The sequence below is a fragment of the Mixophyes fleayi genome, chromosome 3 (assembly GCF_038048845.1).
Source record: "Mixophyes fleayi isolate aMixFle1 chromosome 3, aMixFle1.hap1, whole genome shotgun sequence".
Taxonomy (NCBI): Eukaryota; Metazoa; Chordata; class Amphibia; order Anura; family Limnodynastidae; genus Mixophyes; species Mixophyes fleayi.
In genome coordinates, this window is record NC_134404.1 from 109,144,518 (window position 1) to 109,169,210 (window position 24,693).

Sequence of the window (24,693 nt, forward strand, 5' to 3'; positions counted from 1 at the left end):
AATAAATGTACCTGGACTGCGTAGAGGAGTGGGTCACCACAATATCTATTAAAAACCCTGAACTTTTATGAATCGCACCAATAAATGTACCTGGACTGCGTAGAGGAGTGGGTCACCACAAGATATATTAAAAACCCTGAACTTTTATGATTCGCACCAATAAATGTACCTGGACTGCGTAGAGGAGTGGGTCACCACAATATCTATTAAAAACCCTGAACTTTTATGATTCGCACCAATAAATGTACCTGGACTGCGTAGAGGAGTGGGTCACCACAATATCTATTAAAAACCCTGAACTTTTATGAATCGCACCAATAAATGTACCTGGACTGCGTATAGGAGTGGGTCACCACAAGATATCTTAAAAACCCTGAACTTTTATGAATCGCACCAATAAATGTACCTGGACTGCGTATAGGAGTGGGTCACCACAAGATATCTTAAAAACCCTGAACTTTTATGAATCGCACCAATAAATGTACCTGGACTGCGTAGAGGAGTGGGTCACCACAATATATATTAAAAACCCTGAACTTTTATGATTCGCACCAATAAATGTATCTGGACTGCGTAGAGGAGTGGGCACTGGGCACCACAATAAAATATATAAAAAACCTTCAACAGATCTGCATTACACTACACATACGGCTGCTCCTCCATCCTCTCCATCATATACATGTTGGAGTTTTAGCGTGTGACAACCTCTTGTTTTTGATAATGTCAGTGCATTTGGAATATTTTTCAATTTGCCCCACACCACTGAATGTACTTTATCTATGATACGCAATACGCATCTATCTATCTTGACTGCGTAGTGTGGTGGCCCCGGTACACAATTTGGTACCGAGGCCACAATATAATTAAAAAACCCTCCACGTGTCGGAATTCCACCAAACAAGTATCTGGACTGCATAGTGGGGTGGCCCCGGTACCCAATTTGATACCGGGGCCACAATACCTCCTCCAAACATGCTACAGACAATTCGTCATTGAGAGACCCCAGACAGACAGGGTCGAAGTGTTATTGTTTGACTTTGTAAACCCAAAAAAATGTCCCTGTTGCACATAGTCGTGCAATGAAGACTGACTTTTTCATTTAAAGGCACGATCTTTAAAGTGTAGTGTTTGTAAGTCTAAGTCATATTATACTTTTGGTAAAATTGGTTTTTTTTGTTCCTCTTTATGGTAATTAATTAGTAATAGAATTAAAGTAGGAAATAGAATTAAATAGAATTAAAGTAGGAAATAGAGTGGTATAGAGTTGTAGTGTGGTATAGATAGAGTGGTCCACACAATATAATAATAAAACCCTCAACTGGTCTGAATTCCACCAAACAAGTATCTTGACTGCGTAGTGTGGTGGCCCCGGTACACAATTTGGTACCGAGGCCACAATATAATTAAAAAACCCTCCACGTGTCGGAATTCCACCAAACAAGTATCTGGACTGCATAGTGGGGTGGCCCCGGTACCCAATTTGATACCGGGGCCACAATACCTCCTCCAAACATGCTACAGACAATTCGTCATTGAGAGACCCCAGACAGACAGGGTCGAAGTGTTATTGTTTGACTTTGTAAACCCAAAAAAATGTCCCTGTTGCACTTGCACATAGTCGTGCAATGAAGACTGACTTTTTCATTTAAAGGCACGATCTTTAAAGTGTCAGAAAGAGAGAGAAGACACAGGAGAGGAGAGTTGTAGCTGGGGACCTGGGGTGGAAGCTCCCAGGCTCCCCCAGCATTGCCTGGAAGTCTGAGCGTGGTGACTGAGCCAGGGCAAGGAATGTGTGCCCTGGATGAGGGGGAGAACTCCATGCCACTATAGTGAACCCAAGAGAGAGGGGGACACTGCACATGGAAGAAGCCCTGGAGTGAGGGCTGCTACAAGAGGCATGGTAGCTGTAGTGTCAGATCCTGAGGCTGAGAGTACACAGAGTGACGTGTCAGAGCACAGGAGACATTATCCCCGCAGAGGAGGGATGAGCTGCAGTTGAGAGGTATGTTGTTGAAATAGGACATGCACACTTTAACAAACCAATCATTTCAGCGACAGGGCCTACCAAACAACTTTGACTGAAATGATTGGTTTGTTTGGGCCCCCACACCAAAAAAGCTATTCATCTCTCCCTGTACAGACTAAACAGGCTCTACTGAGGCAAGATGTCGTCCTCATCCTCAACCTCTGATTCCTCTCCCCCTACAGTGTCTACTTCCTCCTCATCACACATTATCAATTCGTCCCCGCTGGACTCCACAACCACAGGTCCCTCTGTAGTATCTGGAGGGCAGTGCTGTACTTCATTGAGGAATTGATTATTCATTTTTATAAACATCATTTTTTCAACGTTGTGAGGAAGCAACCTCCTTCGCCGCTCACTGACCAGGTTCCCCGCTGCACTAAAAACTCTTTCCGAGTACACACTGGAGGGGGGACAACTCAGGTAAAATAGAGCCAGTTTGTACAGGGGCTTCCAAACTGCCTTTTTTTCCTGCCAGTAACAATATGGACTGTCTGACATGTCTACTTGGATGGTGTCAGCAAAGTAATCATCCACAATTTTTTCTATTGTCACAGCATCCAATGCAGCGAGAGTAGACATGTCTGCAATGGTTGGCAGGTCCTTCAGTCCGGACCAGATGTTATCAGCATCCCCGCCAGTGCCTCTTTTGGGAAAACTGAGCTTTTTCCTCGCAGCCATAGATGTGGAAGAAAATGAGGGTGGAGCTGTTGGCATGTCACGGTCCTCTTCAGAGGACAATCTCCTGACCAGCAGGTCTTTGCACCGCTGTAGATTTGTGTCCGCCGGAAACAGAGACACAACATACGCTTTAAACCGAGGATCGAGCACGGTGGCCAGAATGTATTCCTCTGACTTTAAAAGAGTGACCACCCTCGGATCCTGGCAAAGCGTACGAAGGGCTACATCCACAAGAGCTACATGCTTGCTGTAATCGCAATGGCTTACCAGCTCCTCCCTCACTTTCTCCAGCTGCTTCTGCAACAGCCTGATCAGGGGAATGACCTGACTCAAGCTGGCAGTGTCGGAACTGACTTCTCGTGTGGCAAGTTCAAATGGCTGCAGAACCTTGCACAACACGGAAATCAGTCTCCACTGCGCTTGACTCAGGCGCATCCCCACTCCTTTGCCTATGTCGTAGGTGGCTGTGTAGGCCTGAATGGCCTTTTGCTGCTCCTCCATCCTCTGCAGCATATAGAGGGTGGAGTTCCAGCGCGTCACAACCTCTTGTTTGAGGTGATGGCAGGGCAGGTTCAAGCTTTTTTGATGTGCCTCTAGTCTGCGGTAGGCACTGGCTGAATGCCGAAAGTGTCCAGCAATTTTGCGGGCCACCGCAAGCATCTCCTGCACACCCCTGTCACTCTTGAGGTAATGCTGCACCACCAAATTAATGGTGTGGGCAAAACATGGGACGTGCTGGAAATTGCCCATATTTAATGCCCGCACAATGTTACTGGCATTGTCTGACACCACAAATCCCCATGAGAGTCTAAGTGGGGTAAGCCACTGGGAGATAATTTCCCTCATTTTCTCTAATATGTTGTCAGCGTTGTGCCTCTTATTAAAGCCTGTAATGCACAATGTTGCCTGCCTTTGCATGAGCAGCCATTTTGTAGATGCTGCTACTGATGCAGCTGTTGCTGTTGCTGCGGAAGGGGATGCATCTACCCAGTGGGCTGTCACAGTCATATAGTCCTTCGTTTGCCCAGAACCACTTGTCCACATGTCCGTGGTTAAGTGGACAGTGGGTACAACCGCATTTTTAAGAGCACTGAGGACACTTGATCGTACTTCTCTGTACATTTTTGGTATCGCCTGCCTAGTGAAGTGGAATCTCGAGGGGATTTGGTACCGGGGACACAATACCTCCATCAACCCTCTAAATCCCACTCCACTGATGGCGGACACCGGGCGCACGTCTAACACCAACATTGCAGTTACAGCCGCAGTTATACGCTTTGCAATAGGGTGACTACTATCGTATTTGGTGGTCATGGCAAACGACTGTTGGACGGTCAATTGTTTGGTGAAAGACTTAGCGGTCTTACGACTTCCCCTCTGGGAAGATGACCGACTAACAGCAGCAACAGCAGCAGTGGCAGTAGTAGGCGTACCGCTGCAGGATTCCTCGGATGAATCCCGTATTGAGGAGGACTCAGTCTGGCTGCTGACTTGGGCTGCAGGACTGAATCTGATGGAGATTGTGGAGGAAGTTGACGAGGAGGGTGTTGCTGGTGTGTATCCAACTGGACCACGGGATTTAGGTGTCCCTGTACCGATGAGGGTCCTAGCCCCAGTTCCTGAACTAACCACTGAACTATGAAGGTTATTCAGGTGACGTATAAAGGAGGATGTTCCTAGGTGGGCAAGATCCTTACCCCTGCTTATTTGAGCTTTACATAAGCTACATATTGCCATACATTGGTTGTCTGGATTTGGATAAAAATAACTCCAGACCGAAGAGGTGCATTTTTTGGTCTTCTGACCAGGCATGACGATGGGCTTTTTCATCCCATGGACATCAGCTGTTTCCCCCCCTGGTGCCTCATTTACAATAACCACATCACCATCCTCATCATCAAGTTCCTCCACAGCGCCAGCTACATCATCAATAGCCTCCTCCCGAGCCACCTCTTCCCGTACAGTGATGGGAAGGTCAGGCTTGACAACCACCAACACCCTTGGACTCGCCTTGGGGATTTGTGATAATTTCTCTTTAGAAGGCAGAGTTGTTTGCTGTTTTGTTGCTGACAGCATAACTCTCTTCAATTTTTTGTAGGGGGGGGGAGGAGGAGGAGGGCTAAGATCCGTGGGTGAAGCTGAACCACTAGTCATGAACACGGGCCAGGGCCTAAGCCGTTCCTTGCCACTCCGTGTCGTAAATGGCATATTGGCAACTTTACGTTTCTCCTCAGATGATTTTAAGTTTCTCTTTTTGCTACTTTTTCTTAATTTGGGCTTTTTGGATTTTACATGCCCGGTACTACGAGATTGGGCATCGGGCTTGGAAGACGACGTTGATGGCATTTCATCGTCTATGTCATGACTAGTGGCAGCAGCTTCAGCATTAGGAGGAAGTGGGTCTTGATCTTTCCCTACTTTATCCTCCAAATTTTTGGTCTCCATTATATGTAGCACAAGATACTGCAGAATGTGTGAACTTGGTAATATTGCAGTACCAATGGACTTATACTGCTGGATTGGTTTTGCAAATTTGGTTATAATTATTATTTTTTATTTTTTTTTTAAATTTTTTATTTTTTTTTACTTTTTTCTTATTTTTAAAAAACTTGGGAATAGTGGGGAAATAACTATGCCCTTAGAAGCACAGAGCACAGGACACAGCACCACTGGACTGAACAGGACACGGCACAGGACCCAGCAGCACTACGGAACTCAGCAGGACAGAGCACAGGACACAGCACCACTGGACTGATACTGCAGAATGTGTGAACTTGGTAATATTGCAGTACCAATGGACTTATAATGCTGGATTGGTTTTGCAAATTTGGTTATAATTATTATATTTTTTTTTTTTTTAATTTTTTATTTTTTTTTACTTTTTTTTTATTTTTTAAAAACTTGGGAATAATGGGGAAATAACTATGCCCTTAGAAGCACAGAGCACAGGACACAGCACCACTGGACTGAACAGGACACGGCACAGGACCCAGCAGCACTACGGAACTCAGCAGGACAGAGCACAGGACACAGCACCACTGGACTGATACTGCAGAATGTGTAAACTTTGTAATATTGCAGTACCACTGGACTTTTACTGCTGAATGTGTGAACTTGGTAATATTGCAGTACCAATGGGCTTATACTGCAGGATTGGTTGTGAAAATTTTGTGGTAATTAAAAAATATTAAAGTAGTTTTTGGTATTTTTTAAAAAAACTTTTTTTTATTTTTTTAAACACAGGGGAATATTGGGGAAATAACTATGCCCTTAGAAGCACAGAGCACAGGACACAGCACCACTGGACTGAACAGGACACAGCACAGGACCCAGCAGCACCACTGACCTCAGAAGGACAGAGCACAGCACACAGCACCACTGGACTGATACTGCAGAACACAGCACAGCACAGCACAGCACAGCACAGCACAGCACTAAACAGCACAGCACAGCACAGCACTAAACAGCACAGAACTAAACAGCACAGAACTAAACAGCACAGAACTAAACAGCACAGAGGACCACCTAACACACCCTCCCTCTACCCTGATCAATGCCCGAGTGAAGATGGCGGCGACTAGCGGGGAATTTATAGGATCCGAGTATCGCGAGATCCGACAACGGGATTATGAGTCAGAGCCTCAGTTTCACTTTTGAATTTGGCGCCAATACCCGGATCTGTCTCGGATCCGACTCGGATCCGCAACGTTCGGGTGGGCTCGGATTTCAGAAATCCGAGCGCGCTCATCCCTAGTAGAAAGACTAATAATTAGGGCACTCATCCCATTTTGTGTTTATATATCATTTCATTGTAAACCAATGTGCACTTTGTCATGCGTGCACACAGGGGGAGGGGGGTTCCAGTTGCCTGGAAACCCCTTCCCCTGTGACCCGAAGCTTCATTTTCACATCTAACAGCCAGCTGCTTCTCTTCCAGGGCTGATAGGTGGCGATTGCCCCCCCTAGCCCAGAGCCTGGCTTCCTTTTTCTCACTGACTAACTGTTGAGCATGATGTCATCATTATGTCCCGACATTGTCAGTGAGGAGCTGCAGCCGGAGAAACTGTGGAGACCAGACCATAGGAAGATGAGTGAATTATTGTGTAATAGGGGGAACAGAGGTGTGATGAGGTGGACAGAGGTGTGATGAGAGGGCACAGAGTTGTGATGAGGGGGCACAGAGTTGTGATGAGTGGGAACAGAGTTGTGATGAGGGGGAACAGAGGTGTGATGAGGGGGAACAGAGGTGTGATGTGGGGGGACAGAGGTGTGATGAGGGGGGACAGAGGTGTAATGAGGGGGAACAGAGGTGTGATGTGGGGGGACAGAGGTGTGATGAGGGGGAACTGAGGTGTGATGTTGGGGAACAAAGGTGTAATGAGGGGGACAGAGCTGTATTCAGGGGGAAAAGAGGTGGGATGGGGGACAGAGGTGTGTTGAGGTGGAAGTGAGGTGTGATGAGGGAGAATATAGTTTTAATGAGGGGGACAATAGTGTGATGAGGGGGGACAGAGGTATAATGAGGGGGGACAGAGGTGTGATGGGGATTAGAGGTGTGATGAGGGTGAACAGAGGTGTGATACAGGGGATCAGATGTGCGATGAGGGGGAATAGAGTAAATGAGGGGGGAATTGTATGTATATATATATATATATATATATATATATATATATATATATATATATAAATATATAAATATACACGCACACACACACACACACACACATACATGTGCACAGTCAAAGCTGGCTCATTATTTTTGGAAAATTTTGGAAATCCCCCTATAAAATTCCTGTGTTTGACCCTGTTAACCAACTATATGGCCAAACAAATGTACAAACCTAATGTATTATCATAAATTGATGCAAAATAAATAAATCATAAACATGTAATAAGAATGAATAAACTTGCTCCAAAGGAGTGTTTATGTGACTGACCTTTAATTAATCTCATTAGTATTCAGCGGTGGAGGTGAAACCTCTTTAGCAAAAAACAAACTGTAGTTCATAAGTATCACTCCACAACAACGATATTAACAATACTAATCATGTTGATATAAATCTCATATTCTTAACCTTTAATACATTTTTTCACACCTGAGAACTTGATCAGTAGAGATGATGTGTCTAATCATCTGAGTAAATCTGAATGTATCCGATCTTATACTAAAAGCACTCTAAGGGCTAGATTTACTAAGCTGCGGGTTTGAAAAAGTGGGGATGTTGCCTATAGCAACCAATCAGATTCTAGCTTTCATTTATTTAGTACCTTCTACAAAATGACAGCTAGAATCTGATTGGTTGCTATAGGCAACATCCTCACTTTTTCAAACCCGCAGCTTAGTAAATCTAGCCCCAAGTCTGCCATCATGTATTATCAAAATCATTTGCATACCGCTAGATATCTATCTATCTATCTATCTATCTATCTATCTATCTATCTATCTATCTATCTATCGATCTATCTATCTATCTATCTATCTATCAATCTATCTATCTAGCTCTATTTATCTATCTATCTATCTATCTATGAATCTATCTCATATCTTTCTAATTATCTTTCTATGTATTTATCTCACATCTATCTATCTATCTATCTATCTATCTATCTATCTATCTATCTGTCTGTCTATGTCATATTTATCTATATTCTGTCTATCTATGTCATATATGTCCATCTTCTGTGTATCTATCTATCTATCTATCTATCTATCTATCTATTTATGTCATATCTATCTATCTATCTATCTATCTATCTATCTATCTATCTATCTATCTATCTATCTATCCTTTCCAGCTATTATCTATCTATCTATCTATCTATCTATCTATCTATCTATCTATCTATCTATCTATCTATCTATCTATCTATCTATCTATCCATCTATCTATCAAGTTCTATCTAACTAAGTTCACAATGTTATTATCCAATGTGAACGTGATTACCTGACGAAAAAATACAATTTCCAGGCTATAACTATTGGGGATCTTATGGCCTGCTTCTACAATGTAGTACTCTTTATATAGGTGGAACATTAAAGTCTATTTTCCCTACTACAGGTACAATGCACTCAAACACACTAAGCCCAGTTTAGTTGAAAGGCAATAAACTAACATTATGTTTTTTGGATCATGGAGAGAAGCCAGAGACACCAGAGGGCAGAAGGATCCTACATGGAGGAAGAATATACAAACTCTACCAGATAGCATCCTAGTTGGCTTTGATCCCAATTAAATCAATATTCAGAACATTCATCCAGCTATATTATATTGTATCTCTCTTGGTTCCTAATAAAACTTATCCCCTAAGAGTGAAACTGATCTCCCTTCTCAGACAATCATTTTCTTTACAATACATATAAAACAGTTATGAACCATTTACCAGAATCTTAGTACATTGCCAGAAAGAGTAAAATAAATGTGTTATTCCATGGGGGAGATTCAATTAGCGATGTGGATCCAAAGGATCCTCCACAATATGCGAATCTGTGGGAAGTTTCAAAGAGGAATCTTTGCTCATTTTTGTGGTTTTAGTAAAAACGAGCGACGTTTCCTGTATCGTAATTGCAGTATTTCTTCACTGGAACATATTGCACAAAGTTCCTATGGGACCTTAAGGCCAATTGAATTCGCACCTATGTCACATTCTGGACAACCAAAATAATTTATTGTTTCTATTGTGTGCTATAAATCTTTTTAAATATTTGAAATTGTCATTCCTGATACATTTCTGAATGAGATAAGATTCTAACATGGTTTAAGCCCTTGCCAATTCCTCTGAAGATATTGTTAATCCCAGAATCCTTAGGGAACTCTTAACTGCAGAGAAAAAAATTGAAATATACAGATTTATGGTATGAGATAACCATATACTGTGCACTTAAAGAACATATACATTCTTTCTTATTAGGCAATAATAATAGAGAGATAACAAACAATAACATTTTCGACAATATAACCTCTAATATATACAAAAGCAGTACTTGACAAGACTTTAAAGAAATGTGATATGTATTTCTGAATATATAATGGGAAAATCCACATATATTCTATGAAATGGTTGTTAGGTTCTACAATAAACATCAACTTTATTTTATACATATAAGTACACAGCTCACATTCAGGACTGCTTTTTAATGTATATTCTAAGCTAATATAACTTTATATACTTATTTCCTCAATATTATTATCTGTAAAACAGTTAGCATAACTTATTCTCAAAAGCTGTCTTTACTCTGAGTGAATGACAACTCTAAATACAGGAAATATAAGAATTTCAATTTAAAATTATCAGAGGTGCAAAAAAAAGAAAAAGATACAGGACTGTCCTGGGAACACAAGGATAAAGGCATCATATCGTAACCATGACTACCGCCTTCTAAGTTCCTAAGGAATTTCAGAAAACAAAATTCAATGCTTCTTGATGTATTGTGTGTTCAGTGTTAATGATTTGCTCCCTGGTGTAAAACATAAATGTAAACAAGTGGAAAAAAAATAATAATACAGAACAAGACATTATTTAACATTGCATGTTTAGAATAACAAAACGTATAATGCAACAAATAAAAAACATGCACTTATAAAGAATATTAAAACATACTGTAAGAATGATTTTAAAATAATCATCAAAGTCATACTTCTAACTTAAGAAACATTGAAAATGGGATAAACTAATTCTTATTCCTAGGATCATTTGCTATAAATATATTTAAACATATTTTCTTTTCCAGACATCAGAGATAGTGGAGGTCCCAAGCCTGTGATGGTGTACATTCATGGAGGATCCTATATGGAAGGCACTGGTAATTTGTTTGATGGAAGTGTCCTAGCAAGTTATGGAAATGTTATAGTCATCACCGTCAACTATCGCCTTGGGGTACTGGGTAAGAAGGACTTTTTTTTTACTTTGACCTTTGATACACAGCACTCTTTGCCTTTAGTCTGTTTCAATTTATTTTCTGAAGAAATTGAATTTCCAGATTGATTGTGTATTTTTATCTTCAATTCCCTAAATTCATGGTTGATGTTACAAAGCTATTACATAGTTTGGACTTTTGGTACCATACGGCTTGGCTGTTGCATTATTAATACATGAATGTTTGGGTTATGTGCTATTCATAGATTTTTTTTATTGAAGGCACTATCTATCTAACTTAACAGCAATGCATTCCAGGTGGTCAGATTATGTGTGCCACTGATTAAGCAGTATAAAAACAAGCTACAAAGCATTTAGGGGAACTTGATTCAAACTCTAATATCTTGTCTTCTATCCCGTATTTCTATATAATATTTAAATTTATAAAATGATGTTACCTGGAACCATTTTATTCCAGGAAAGAATTTCCGTAGTAGTACCTTTTAAGTAAGCATCATTTATTCTTAGCGATCCTCCTTTAAATCATTTTCTCCTTTTCAAAAGCTCTGTTTGACAACCAAACGTAGTTGCCAGACACAGTCAGTCTGCTACTTAGCTCTCAGCATGTGGTATCAGGACATAGGGGGATAAAGAGGATGTCACAGTGTAGACAGAGCTCATGTGCAATGTCATTGCCATTATTAATGGCAGCCTAAAAAAAACCTAAGGGAAATGGTAAATATCAACATTCATCATATAGCCGGCCATTGTGATTTATGTTAAAAAAAACAACACACCTAGGGGTAAATGTATGAATCTCCGGATTCTTCATCTCCGGCGTGTTCAGCCTCTTCAGCCCTTAAATTTAAAGCGGCGCTGCATTGTAAAGGGAAGTTTTCCTTTACAATGCAGCGCCGCTTTAAATTTAAGCACTGAAGAGGCTGAACACGCCGGAGATGAAGAATCCGGAGATTCATACATTTACCCCCTGATGTTTTCATGGAATTGCAGCTTTAATATTTTCTATGATTTTTATATGTATATGCCCATGTTGAGAATTCCCCTCCCACTTTTTTTTATTTTACAATGATGCATCTAAAAATTGCTTTGCATTTTGAGATGTAGGTGAAAAATGGACATGTGTAAACATAACGACATTGCAATGTAATTTATTTTTTACACGTCTCGCGCATCGGAAATACAGTTCTGTCATTTTAATCTTGAGTTTCATGTTGTGGCACATTGTATATGTAGACTATAGTTGTAATCTCAATTTAGAGTTGAGTAGTTGCATTTCTGCAAAGGTTTTGGTCCTTACCGCTACATACTGAGCTTGGGTATCTGTCTGCACACGATTTTCAAAATGTATTGTCTAATTGTTTTTAAAAACATAGGTATAGATGTTGGAAACATTGTACTTTGTCCTCGCTTTTAACACTCAACAGCGAGTTCATAAAGCTTCTCTGCAGCATAAAGTACAATGTACCAAGCATTAGCACATTGTACACACTCTACAGTTTTCTGCTACATTTTCATCCTTTCATCAAAATCTTATTCTCTATATTTGTTTTGATATTTGCCTATTACTAGTTGTATTTCAACCAATCCTATGCTTTGTATTTTCATAGTAGAACACAGAAAAGTCACTGTTATTAGTTTTATTTTAATACAACATTATTACTCTTGTTTGTCAACAAATAATTAGATTCCATGTCACTTTTTGTCTACATCTCAATAACCAGTTCCCATCTGTTAGTTATCCAGGGTAGAAATTGCAGCTGATGGAATAGAATGTAGCGTGTTACCTAGCAACTCAGTACAGCAGTAGCTATTGTATCATAGACTAAAACACCCTTTATTACAATTGAACACATTTGCTGATTATTTAGATGCCATCTTCCTCGTGTTCATGTGCTAATTCCAAGAATATAGCAGATATGCATCATTTTTCATTATTTTGCATCTTGATTATACATACAGCTGTCAAGTTACTGTGCTTAAATACATTTATTGTGATTATTTTTTATTATTTTATGACTATTTTTGTATTTAATTAGAATAAATAGAACGTGTTAATGAAAATTGAGATCACATATTCACTATAGTAAACAGTAACAGAACAGAAGTAAATAGCGACAGACTTTTGGATAAAACCAAAACCATTTCTTGAGCTGGCGCAAGCTGACTTAGGGACAAGAGTTATATAGAGGTTTAATTACAATTAATCTGTTAATTTAAAACAACTGAGACACTGTTTCTCAGTTAAGATGTTTTAGGAATTCTTAGCAGACATCAGAAATGCATTATTTTTACATATCTAACAAAAACACTACTACTTACAGAGACTAACTGAAATGCAGCCAAGTCTTTCAATTTCATGACAACTATATCTGAAAAAATATATAATTTTATTAACAGGATGATGTGAGGATTATAGTTGCATATACTAAGGCAACAGAATTCAATAATAGTTGCTTGTTCAAAAGTACAAATGTATGATTTTTAAATCCAAAACACTTATCTGTGCTTTAGAGATTTTACAGTACGTGTTCTTCACATATACAAAGAAATAACGTCCAGGACTGTGGGGACTGATTTACTAAATGAATAACTTATTTCCGTGAGCGTGTGTTAGATCCTCCCTTTTATACAGATTTTTTTTTTTTTTTTTTTTACAAAAACAGCCCTTTTGTCCACAGAATGGAGGTTAACATCTATCCAAAATGCATGTGAAAAGATATGCCTTTAGCACATAACCCTCTTGATATTAAATATGTCAGGGGAATGTGCATTTTACAAGTAGAAATTGCTAACATGATGTTTAAATCCAATTGAGTCCTTGTAGTTTGAAATATTTTCTTTTATTGTGTGTACACTTCGACATAAGTAACCAAAATAGGCATTAAAGCAGCAATCCATGTAACTAACAAGATTTAAAAACCTACTTTCACTGAATGTTATAATGTATGTTTTCCCTCTATATGGGTATACAACCAACGCTTTTATTATATACTTTTGAAAAGTGCAAATAAGTCTGGAGTAATGATATTTCCTGATTTGGGGAAAATATAGGTACTTTGATATAGTGGGGCTGACGCAGAGTGGGAATGGCTCCAGTTTGTGTAGCTTACCTTGGTACTGTAAAGAAAAAGCTTAAAAGACAATCAAGAAGAAACCGCTGTGATTCATTCCCAGCACCAGAACTCATAGCCTAGGCTGGTAATGGCAAAATTAGTGGGGCAAACAGTGTGGCAAAAAGCTACTGCAAGCACTATGACAGGCAGTGCTGTGGGCATGGAAACCCGTAGCATGGGGTCCCCTCGTCATAATATTACTCAGACCAGACCTGCTCAGTACAGGGCTAAATTCCCTAGGGAAATCAGTCACTCCAAAAATATGCCACCCCTCCAATCCTAGAAGCTAGAAGGAAACAGCCCTATGATGAAAGCACTAGGGCTCTTCCCAACACTCATGCTTAGTGGGTGTTAGGATCATTTAGAGTTAAAAAGAGATAAAAAGCATTTTTTGCTGGTGCACTACTGTTTCCTGTAAGCCCTGACAAATATTTTGTGGTTTGGGTAGGCTGGACCTTGTAGAACTAGAAGTACCAGCATGCAGCATGCACATACGTGCCAGAGAATACTGGCACTTGTAGAACTACATCATAAAAAAAATACTTTACAAACAAATAAAACTTATACCACACACCCTCATTTTCCTTTTTATTGCTATCTAAATCCTGGGGTATCCTCTTCTTGATTAGTGCTTCCTGCCTTAATCCATTGGGGAAAAAATTAAAAACCCCTATGGAGTGATGAAAACATGCTCTTCTGGGAGCCGTGATGCAACCGACAGGCCAGGTCGACCTGTAAACTTCCAATGTATTGATACATTTTATCAATGTCCATCACGTGCAGTCACACCAATACTTACCAATATAGAGCAACTTTTCCATGCTCTGACCAATCATCAGTCATCATGCAGATTATGATAATGATTGGCATATTAACAGCACTGAAACACTTAATAGTGTATCACCATACTTTCCGCATACACACGCAATCACAACTATTTGCCGATTCGCACGGATCTCGCGACTTAGGATGGATGTTTCTGTGTGAATGCAATCGGCCCTGAGTTTTATAGTAAAACATCAGCCTCAGCCCCAGTGTGTTTAGAAGCAAATTGATCCAATTCAGTAGATTTATGATGAATATGTATTTTTGGAACTGATGCTAAGACTTAAAAAAAAAAAATGTTTAAATATTTTTCCTTTCTTCAAAAATTAAGACTGAGATCTGTTTGTAAAATGATTTTAGCTGCTTTGTTTTGATTTATAAGATGAAGGTAAAAAAAAAAAACCTTTGGGGAAAGAAAAGTTTGTATAGTCAATAAACTGTCCATTTTCTGCTAGGTTGCATTTAACAGCATGACACTACATTACACAAAGTAGAAGCTAGAAAATGAGTTTGCAACATGGTAACTACTTGCCCGTCAATTCCACGCCACTTGATAAAGTACACAGCAGAATAGAATAACAGCAAAATGATAGGTTATAAGGCCGATAAGGTCGCAAAACAGAAAAAAATACCTGACAGTGCATTATTAAATGGGCCATATCTCTAGGTTTTGAAATACAATAGTGAACTCATTTTGTTTTGCTTTGTCATGTCTGTTTGCCTTATTATCTAGTTGTATCTATATACCTGTTTCTGTGCCCAAATCCAGATCACTAAAGCAAATCACCCATTGTCCTGTCTGCAGACTTGTGTTTCCATTGTGCAGTATTGCTTCCATGCTACACTGTAATGTGACAACATGTATTTTAGTGCTAGGTTCCACTTTAACATGGAAATCTTTAACAGGTATCTTTTTTGAGTGAGTGGTGCTCACAATGTAGTTATTAAATTGAAAACAACTTGACTTTGTCTGTATCAGATTATTCTCATTTAAACAAACTCTCTGCACAATGTCCCAAATAGAACAGGGACTAGACCTTATTGATTATGAGCAGCCGGAGATGGAGGTATCGGTGGTGATAAGCAGTTCATTCTAAATCAGTTACTTATCAAAAGTAAAATGTCTGTAAATTCTTTAGAATTTCGTCATTTTCACAAGAGGTAGATTTTTTGAAAATGTTAAAACAACCTCCAGTTATATTCACCTATCTTCAGGTATCACTTTACATTAATAAAATGTAAACCCCATGGATTAACTATTTATTTTGTATGGTGTGCTGTAATGTTGAAACCTTAACACCTCATCAACATTTTAAATATATCTACACACATACATGTAGTCATGGCAAAATGAAAACACTTTTCCTACATCCAGACTTAAAGGGCCTAATTCATCAGATCACGTAAATGCAGATTTTGTACGTATAATCCGCAAATTTAATCTTCACATGCCCAGAACCAGATCAGATGCAACTGAAAGCAGCAACTGTCAATTCATCTTTGTACGCAAAGGACACTTACTACAGCTTATGACTTCTGGGAAAGAACAGGACGGGGAAGCGGCGTTCGCCCAGAGTCAATGTACAGTAAGTACAGGTCAAACTGGAGCGCAGGCAGCCACGTCCGATTCAAGCTTTGTTTTCCTGCTTTATCTCTTGCTCCAGCTACAGGGCTAGTCTAAGTCCTGATCAGCAGTGATGACAGTCGTGTCTGCATGCTAGAATATGAGCAACTGTAAACATGAATTTTATATTTAGTAGACATTAACAATATCCTAATAAATGTAATTCATGGGGTGAAAAATATATAAAAAAAACATTTTTTTAACTGTTTTATCATTAATGAATATATTATTAACAGGCGACATTAATTGAACAGTTTTTTTTCCTGTGCGTTCTTTTGCGCATTTATATCCCACATAGTATTGGACGCATCCAGCAGTGTTGGGTGTAGTAGAGCTGAGCAGGGGGGTAAATGTATCAAGCTGAGAGTTTTCCGGCGGGTTTGAAAAGTGGAGATGTTGCCTATAGCAACCAATCAGATTCTAGCTGTCATTTTGTAGAATGTACTAAATAAATGATAGCTAGAATCTGAATGGTTTTTCAAACCCGCCGGAAAACTCTACTACTCTGAATACATCAGTGCACGTATCTTCAGATCAGCTACTTGTCGAATCCGGGCATGCGCTTGCCCAAATTCTTTATGTTTAAAGACAAACGCAGGTTGTGCTCTGTATGCGCGCCTTGATGAATCAGGCCCAAAGACTATTTCTAAAAGAATGAGTACGCAATCAGAATTTTGGAAAATTGTGCATACCTAATATTAATGCTTAATATACCATTTATCTGGATGGATTATTGTGAAATTAATAATAATCTCATTTATATAGCGCTTTTCTCCTAATAGAACTCAAAGTGCTTATTAATGTTTATATTTCTCGGACTGGTTAACAGGCAACGTGTAAATCACCATAAAAATGTATCATTTTGTTTCAGTTTCACCTGATGTTTGATTATATTACTATATGTTTATATTATATGATGGGAAAAAATTATAATGTAAATTTACTTAGATTATTTTTATTGAATTTTTAACTCAAAATAATGTTAAACGCTATGTATAAGCAACAGCTTGTTTTTTATTTTACAATTTCATTTGAGAACCTCAACAAAAGTCCAATGTATTTCGAAAAATAACTCTTGCTAATCTCTAGTAGGTATGTACAGTTGCTAAGCAACCACAGCATGTCAACCATATGGTTTTCGGGGCTAGAATGAGATTTGCAGAGGGTCAGGATGCTCATAATTTAGTTAAAAAAAAGTGATTACATCATTTGTGGCATTTAGAATCAGACCAGTTTAATAAACCGCTTATGGAGTGGGCATGTGAGAAAAGAATCTGCAGTTTATTGATCTGTACTTTAGCTTCTAAATGCTGTAAGTGTTTAATAAAGAATATGCAAACTATTCTGCAATATTGAGTTCATTGCTGGGATTTGTAATAAACCAAAAGGATACTCAATTTATAAATAAGTTCTTTTTCCATGGTAAACTTAATTGTTGCAATATTCCATAGCTAGGTTGGGTAAAATGATGTGCATTTTAAACCACATTAGGCTGTTACGTTTAATCAAAGGACACCGCAAGGGCACATCATACAGGAAGATGACAAGGCAGCATATACAGAAAGTCTTTTTTAAGCTCCAAAAGCGCAAACACAATGATTAGCTGCAATGCCTGTAAGAGTGTCTGGGTCAGCTTTCTGTATGGTACAGCACCTATAACTATTACTGTGAATACTGATCGGGTGTTCATCTGGACATCAGGGGGTATATTTGAAAAAGTGGAGATGTTGCCTATATTAACCAATCAGATTCTATTTATCATTTGCTTACCACAGTCTACAAATTGACAGCTAGAATCTGATTGGTTGCTATGGGCAACATCTCCATTTTTTCAAACACGCAGTTTAGTAAATATAACCCGAGATCACTAATTGAGGGAAAGTGGTCTCGTAGAGTCATATTTGTGTCCTGGCATCAGGCAGGAGAACTGAACAATGCAAAGAAACAAAACATTATTTGGCCTCCTGAGGTGCCCAGTCCACAAAACAAATTTCCTGACTTGTCTATAAACGCCTCATTTTCTTTCAAAGAAATACTGCAGTAGCTGTGGTTCAAAGATATTTAATAAAATTGATTCTAATAAAAAAACATCTTATTTATGCACACAAAAATAATACAGCAGTGATAGAAATTATTTAAACATACTGTACTTTATTCTAATAAACTGTTCTATACATTCACTAAAATAAAGACCATATTTAGTGTAATTCTTTAAATATACATTTGTTTCTAATAATGAAACTAGCTAGTCTGTCTAATAAATACCTCTTTTACCCTAAAATAAATACCGCAGTATGTATGCCTTCAAAATATTTTAACATATTTATACTAATTGTGACCAAAAATTGTGTGACTTATAAATGCCCCATTTTTCATTTGAATAAACATTGCAGTAGATATGGTTGAAGTAATTTAATATTCTCCATATCAACTGCACCTAAAAAATGTTTGTCTGATACATTTATTTTCAGTCAAATAAATAATGCAGTAGGTGGTGGGTGTCAAACTGGACTTATAAACTAAGGGGACAATTCAATTCAGCGCGAGTTGCCTCTACTACATTTTGTGCTCATAAATGACGTGCAAAGCAATGCGCGCTGAATTGAATTCCGGTCGGAGGGAAGGTGAAGTGTGAGGACAAAAGGGGGCATGTGTGGCGAATGTATCATTTTGGCTTCACGTGATTCACTGCGAATCTCGTCATGGAGGCTCCCATTCCGCCCTCTGCAATAGGAAGTGGGAAGAATGAGGGTGAATGGCCTGCTCTGGGAGTCCTGGAGACCTACGCAGAATTCGGGAGTCTTCTGGATATTCTGGGAGAGTGGGCATGTATGGCTTAAAAACAAAAGAAGTGTGTGTGCAAAAGCAAAAAGCAATGCTGACACACACCTGTACTAGCTCCCATTCACATTTTTCATACCATAGTTATCCATACTTGCCAACATTTCCTTGTTGGCTTCAGGGAGATCCCGGGGGAGGTGGCCGTGCGGGGGCGGAACTTGACGAATCGCATAATTTTGGCCCTGCCTCCTAAACTATTGTCACAATTTTGTCCAATTACAGCAGGGTGCGGGGCTAAGATGACTCAATATTTGCATAATTAAGCCACGCCCCCACCACTTATCTATTGTGGGGACAAGAATCGTGAGGTTGCCCTGCTCTCCCGGGAGCAAGGGAAGTCTCCAAGAAATGCAGGAGTCTCCAGGACATTACAGAAGAGCAGGCAACTCTGATTAAAGAAAAGCACCTAATGTATCTCTAGAGACTGAAGTGTCTTTTACATGTCTCCATTACTGAAGTCATGTTGTCTTACCTGTCAGTCTTTGATTAAATCTTGGTCTCCATGAAAATGACCACCTCCATAGGCATCAATACATGACATAGGACACAATTTCTGAACTGTATCATCATGCCACAGATGGCGAAGCCAACCATGTCTTGTACTGGCTCATCATCAGGGAGAATGCCAGACTCTTCAGGGAGTGAGGGAGATCAGCCCTATTTTAGGGAGTCTCCCTGACATTCAGGGAGAGTTGGCAAGTATGTTGTTATCTAATTACTTTCTAGTTCTAGGGCTGGAGAGTACTAGCTAAATACTTCCTGTAGGATTTTTATGTTTGCTTGTTTTTTTTAAACCTGCAGATCAATAAATTGATTCACAGATCTAAAAATACCATGATCAAATGCAGTGAATCGGTCACAAATACATCTTTAAAAATGTGCTTGTTTCTGCTGATAACTATATCCCTGAGCATTGCTACTGCTGTGCATATTACTGAACTACTGTTGCCAGCGCTGGATCTTTGGAGCCCTTCGGTATATACAATCTTTGCTTACTCATCAATTGGCCACACCTCTTTGAACTTTTAGAGACTTACATCGGTTTATAATGAGAACAAATAAAAAAATACATTACAGACAGTCACATCATTTTATGTTCTGTCAATTTAATGTACAAAATTGTTAAAACCTTATAATATAATGGAGAAAAAGTGTATAGTCAGCAATCAATTATAAGGCCCTTTGTGTGCACAGAACCACCTCTGTCTTTGCTCAGCTTTCCCTGATTGCTTTACACACAAACACTCTGACCATTTTGCAAAGAAGAGCCAGGACCATTTTGCACAGACTTCCTTGGCATTGTCACTTGTTGGCCACAAGCAGTACTGCAACAGCTCTGCTTCTCCTCTGCCCCTAACAACCCAGGCAGTATTTCTAGTCTAGTAGAAATTTTACATGTAGAACTCATTTAAAGCATGTATGATAGTTTCTAATCCCATACTTGCCTAATGTCCTGCAAACTCCCACATTTCAGGTAGCTCTCCCGCAGAGGCGGAACTATTGAGCTGTGGGCTCCGATGCTGGGAGGCGGGGAGGAGGAAACCGGGGCCCCCAACCCTCTGCATCTGCCATGCAGTGGGCCCCATTATCTTCATGGGCCCCGGTGACTCACTGTGGATACTGATGACCTCAGTCACGCTAGCCAACAGTAACGCCTATAATATCTATATCCTCGGCAAGGTAGGCCTTTTTTCCAGATCCCACCCACTTCCTAGTGAAGTGGTTGGGACGGAGGCCTTAATAATGCAGTTCACCACAATGTGCCATGGTGGGATGGCCAAAATGATGTGATTTGTGGCTCCACTCCTCCCCTGCACTTATAAATGGACCTCCTATTTTGGATCTCATGGAGGTCAGACTTTTAAAGTTGACAAGTATGCCTAATGCATTATATAAAAATGTACAATATGCTTTTCTAAAACATATAAGGTCATTGTTCTTGCTATCTTTACAGTGTGCTGATAAAAAAAACCAGCTAATAAATACAATTTTCCAAAAATATTTTTGCCATTAGTATCTATAAATATCTGTCACATTATTGCCTAGTGTATTACATTCTGCTTACAGCCTGAATGTGAAACGCGAAATTAATTTTGTATATATTCATAAATGGGCAGCATATTCCGCATGCATGTTTAAGAGTGTGGAAAATAAGATCTCGCTACAGGAAAAATTTCAGTTGCGTATATATGCTGTATTTTTCCAGTTGTATGTATGTCTCCAACTAAGCATCAAGCCAAAGTAATTGTATTAAGGCTATGTTCAGAATTGAATTGGAAGCAATTGCAATTCAAAAATAACTATAAGTACTATTTAGTTATTCTAGCGATAAAATATCTTAAAAAAATATACTTAAATGTGAAACGTCTTAGAGTTGTGCCTTTGCAATATACCTTCAGAGGATGAATATTGAATACATTTAAAATAATTATTAATGTAAAATATTCTCATTCAAGTTGAATATTAAGGGAAATAGGTTTTCAGTTGATAAAAAAAATGCTGAACGCATCATGGGGTATATGTATTAACTTGCGCTTTTTGCAACTCACTGATATTCAGTGCCTTTGAAGGGGAAATTTAAAGTGTCATTAGCTTTGAAGGCAAAACTTGCCTTTAAAGCTTTTGCCACTTTAAATTTGCTGTGCAAAGTCGCGGAATATCTGCGACTTGCAATAAGCGCAGGTTAATACATTTACCCCCATATCTCCAAAAGTATGCAGTGAAAATAAGAGAGCACCTTGCCTCAGACGGCAGAATTTTGGGGGTGGCAAGAGGAAGCACTATTTATATTTCATAAAATTGCAAAAGAAACCTTAGTTGCTTATTGGCTGAATTGCAAACACCTTTTAACCTGCTTCCCTGTGTTCTCTGCTGCTTTGTCCTTGCTATGTCATCCTCATTCTTCACTGTGATACAAGATGCGTGATTGGCACTGGGACTGTATATAAGTGCCTGGACCCTGCCTATGCAACAAATGATGAGAGATCCACTGGAGGGATTCACCCCACTGGAAAACTATTATTGCTAAGGGAAGTTACTAAGGAGAATATATTTTAGGTGGGAAACCCTGAGATGCCCATAGGGCTGCAGTCTGCTATTATATATTTTCATGTCAAACTACTTTAACAACACAATTTGTTCAGTGCGCTCAATGCCAAACACTCGATTGTCACTCTGTTGGTACAAAACATTTTTCATGACTGTCAACACTGCCTGTAGCTTTTTTCTAAGGAATATTGATTGATAAATGGCAAACTAAAGGCATGTTGCCAAAATTACATTTATGTGCACCTTATAATTGAAAATGTAGGTGTATGGGTGTCTAATTGCTATGGTACAAATGATTTTTTTTTAAACTATATATAAATAAACAACATTAATATGTATGTGACATGAGTTTGTGATCAACAATTAAGAAAATTGTGTTAGTATTTTTTCTTGTTCTAATGAGAAATGCTTATTCTTAATCCTATTTGCATGTGTACCAGACAGAGGGTATATTATAAATGAAGCAGTTTGTCATTAAAATAACATTGCTGGGGGAGAAAATAGACATGAGCATATTCAAAGAAACTTGCAGGATTTTTTCCTGATGCATCAAGCAGCTGCTCTTGTTGTTCCCAAAGTAATTTAAAATTAGTATCACGCATTGGTTATTTTCAAGGTGAAGTTGTTATCTTGTTAAAAATATTAAAAGTGATATTGGACCAATCTTTAAAGTGACCAAAAGGAAACTGACACATAACATTTTTCATATATATATATATATATATATATATATATATATATATATATATGTATATATATATATATATATATATATAATGTATATCGAGCATATAAAAGAATATATACAGTATGTTAGATATAGATACATAGATATGGAAATGCATGAAGGAATACAAACTGTCAGTCAAGGTGAAACACTCCTGGAAGTATAGTTACTAAACTACAGGTTTGAAAAAGTGGAGATGTTGCCTATAGCAACCAATCACATTCAAGTTACCATTTATTCTACAAAATGACAGCTAGAATCTGACTGGTTGCTATAGGCAACATCTCCACTTTTTCAAACCTGCAGTTTAGTAAATATACCCCCTGGAATATTGGGAAATACAAGAATTTTCAAATTGAAACTTATGTAATATAAGCAAAAAAGAAGTCCCTACTGTAAAATAAAAACGATAGACTTCCCTCAAAGATCTGTAACTTATGTCAAATCTATAAACACTCATCTTGCAGAAAAATGGCCAATGTTGCAATAGATGCTAACTGGATGAATGGGACACTCCGTCCTCACTGCTGTAAGACGTCACAGTGATGTTCAAGACTGTGGGGCCTATTTATGAAAGGGATAAAACACTCTCTCCAGTGAAAACGAGAGTGCTTGCTGGAATAAGGGCTTCATCTTATCTACCAAAGCCCCATGGTCTGTGTTAGTCATCACCAAATATTGACGGTGGTAGCTTTATCTGGGGCTCTCTGACTTGCATGGGGAAGATTAATTACCATGGACAGCTCCGCTGTCTTCCTATTGCTGTTGTTGTCTCAGGATGGCGATAGCAATGGGTCAGTACTGGAAAAATGCTTTTTTATTAAAAAAATATATTTAATAAAAATTATTTTTAACAGTATACATAATTTTTTTATGTTGTGGAAAGTGGAACAGGATGCTTGTCCGGGCTTCCAGTTCTGTTCTACGGGCCTGAGTCATTAAGGAGAGCAAAGCATAAAAAAGGAGTAACATTTGCACCTGGGCAAAACCATATGCATTGGAGGGGGAGGTAAATGTAAAATTATTGGGACAGATTTATACTTGGGGCAAAATAATAAACTAATTTGCACCCCTTAAACTGTAACATGGTTTGTCCCAGAGAACATTTACTCCTTTTTTGCCTTAATGACTCAGGCCCTACATGTTTAAATCAGCAGTGAGAGGTCAGGCATGTAGAATCATACTGGACTGGCTGGCAATGTGGTAAATCCCTCTTACAATTCCATGCCAATATCACGGAGAGGCTTAGTATCCATTGTTTATACTACCATGTGCTGTATGATGCAGTTTTAGCTGGTCAAAACCAGGTACTCTTCCAGAGTTTGGAAAAATTAATTTAGATTGTCACACACTAACTTATCCTAATACTTAAGGCCTGTTTTGTCCTTTAAATCATATTAATTAACCATTGCAATACATCAGGCACAACCTTGCAAATGTTGCTTCTCATAAATGATCCCCACCGTTTTAAGTAACTCAGCAATAGAGGAATTGATGTATTCATTGCCACGTGCTGACCATAACTGGTTGTGAAACAGCTGGGGTTTTATTGCTCTTTCCTGATGCAGACTTATTAAGCTGTGTTTTGTTTGTTCTTGTCTAAGGGAAGGGATTCAAATCTCACCTATTTTATTCACTATTATTAAATAATCTAGCAATTCTGTTTCCTTTTTTCATAGCTCCCATCATTTCCATCTGTGTAGCAGGCAAAAATGTCCTTTTGCTGTGCTCTTTCCATTTATCCCCTTGCATGTCATGCAACAAATAATTATTTTTATGTATCAAATACATGCTTAAACGTTGCGTTTCATAAACGCAAGTTCCCCAATGTATTATTTACAGCTCATTTACAAAGAAGGATCTGTACTGAAAAATAATTCTACATATTAACAATATGTAAACAGGGCTGCCAAGAGGAATTTCTGGCCCTGGTACA

General features: G+C 38.8%; 1 protein-coding gene across 4 annotated transcripts in view; it reads left to right on the forward strand.

Moving 5' to 3' along the window:
• The window catches only part of NLGN1 (neuroligin 1), a 565,297-nt gene that overhangs the window by 320,121 nt on the left and 220,483 nt on the right, over positions 1 to 24,693 (forward strand). For all 4 annotated transcript variants that reach the window (XM_075202152.1, XM_075202151.1, XM_075202153.1 and 1 more), the window contains one exon: positions 10,434 to 10,586. In XM_075202152.1, coding sequence (XP_075058253.1) covers positions 10,434 to 10,586 — 153 coding nt within the window. The remainder of the gene's footprint in view (positions 1 to 10,433; positions 10,587 to 24,693) is intronic.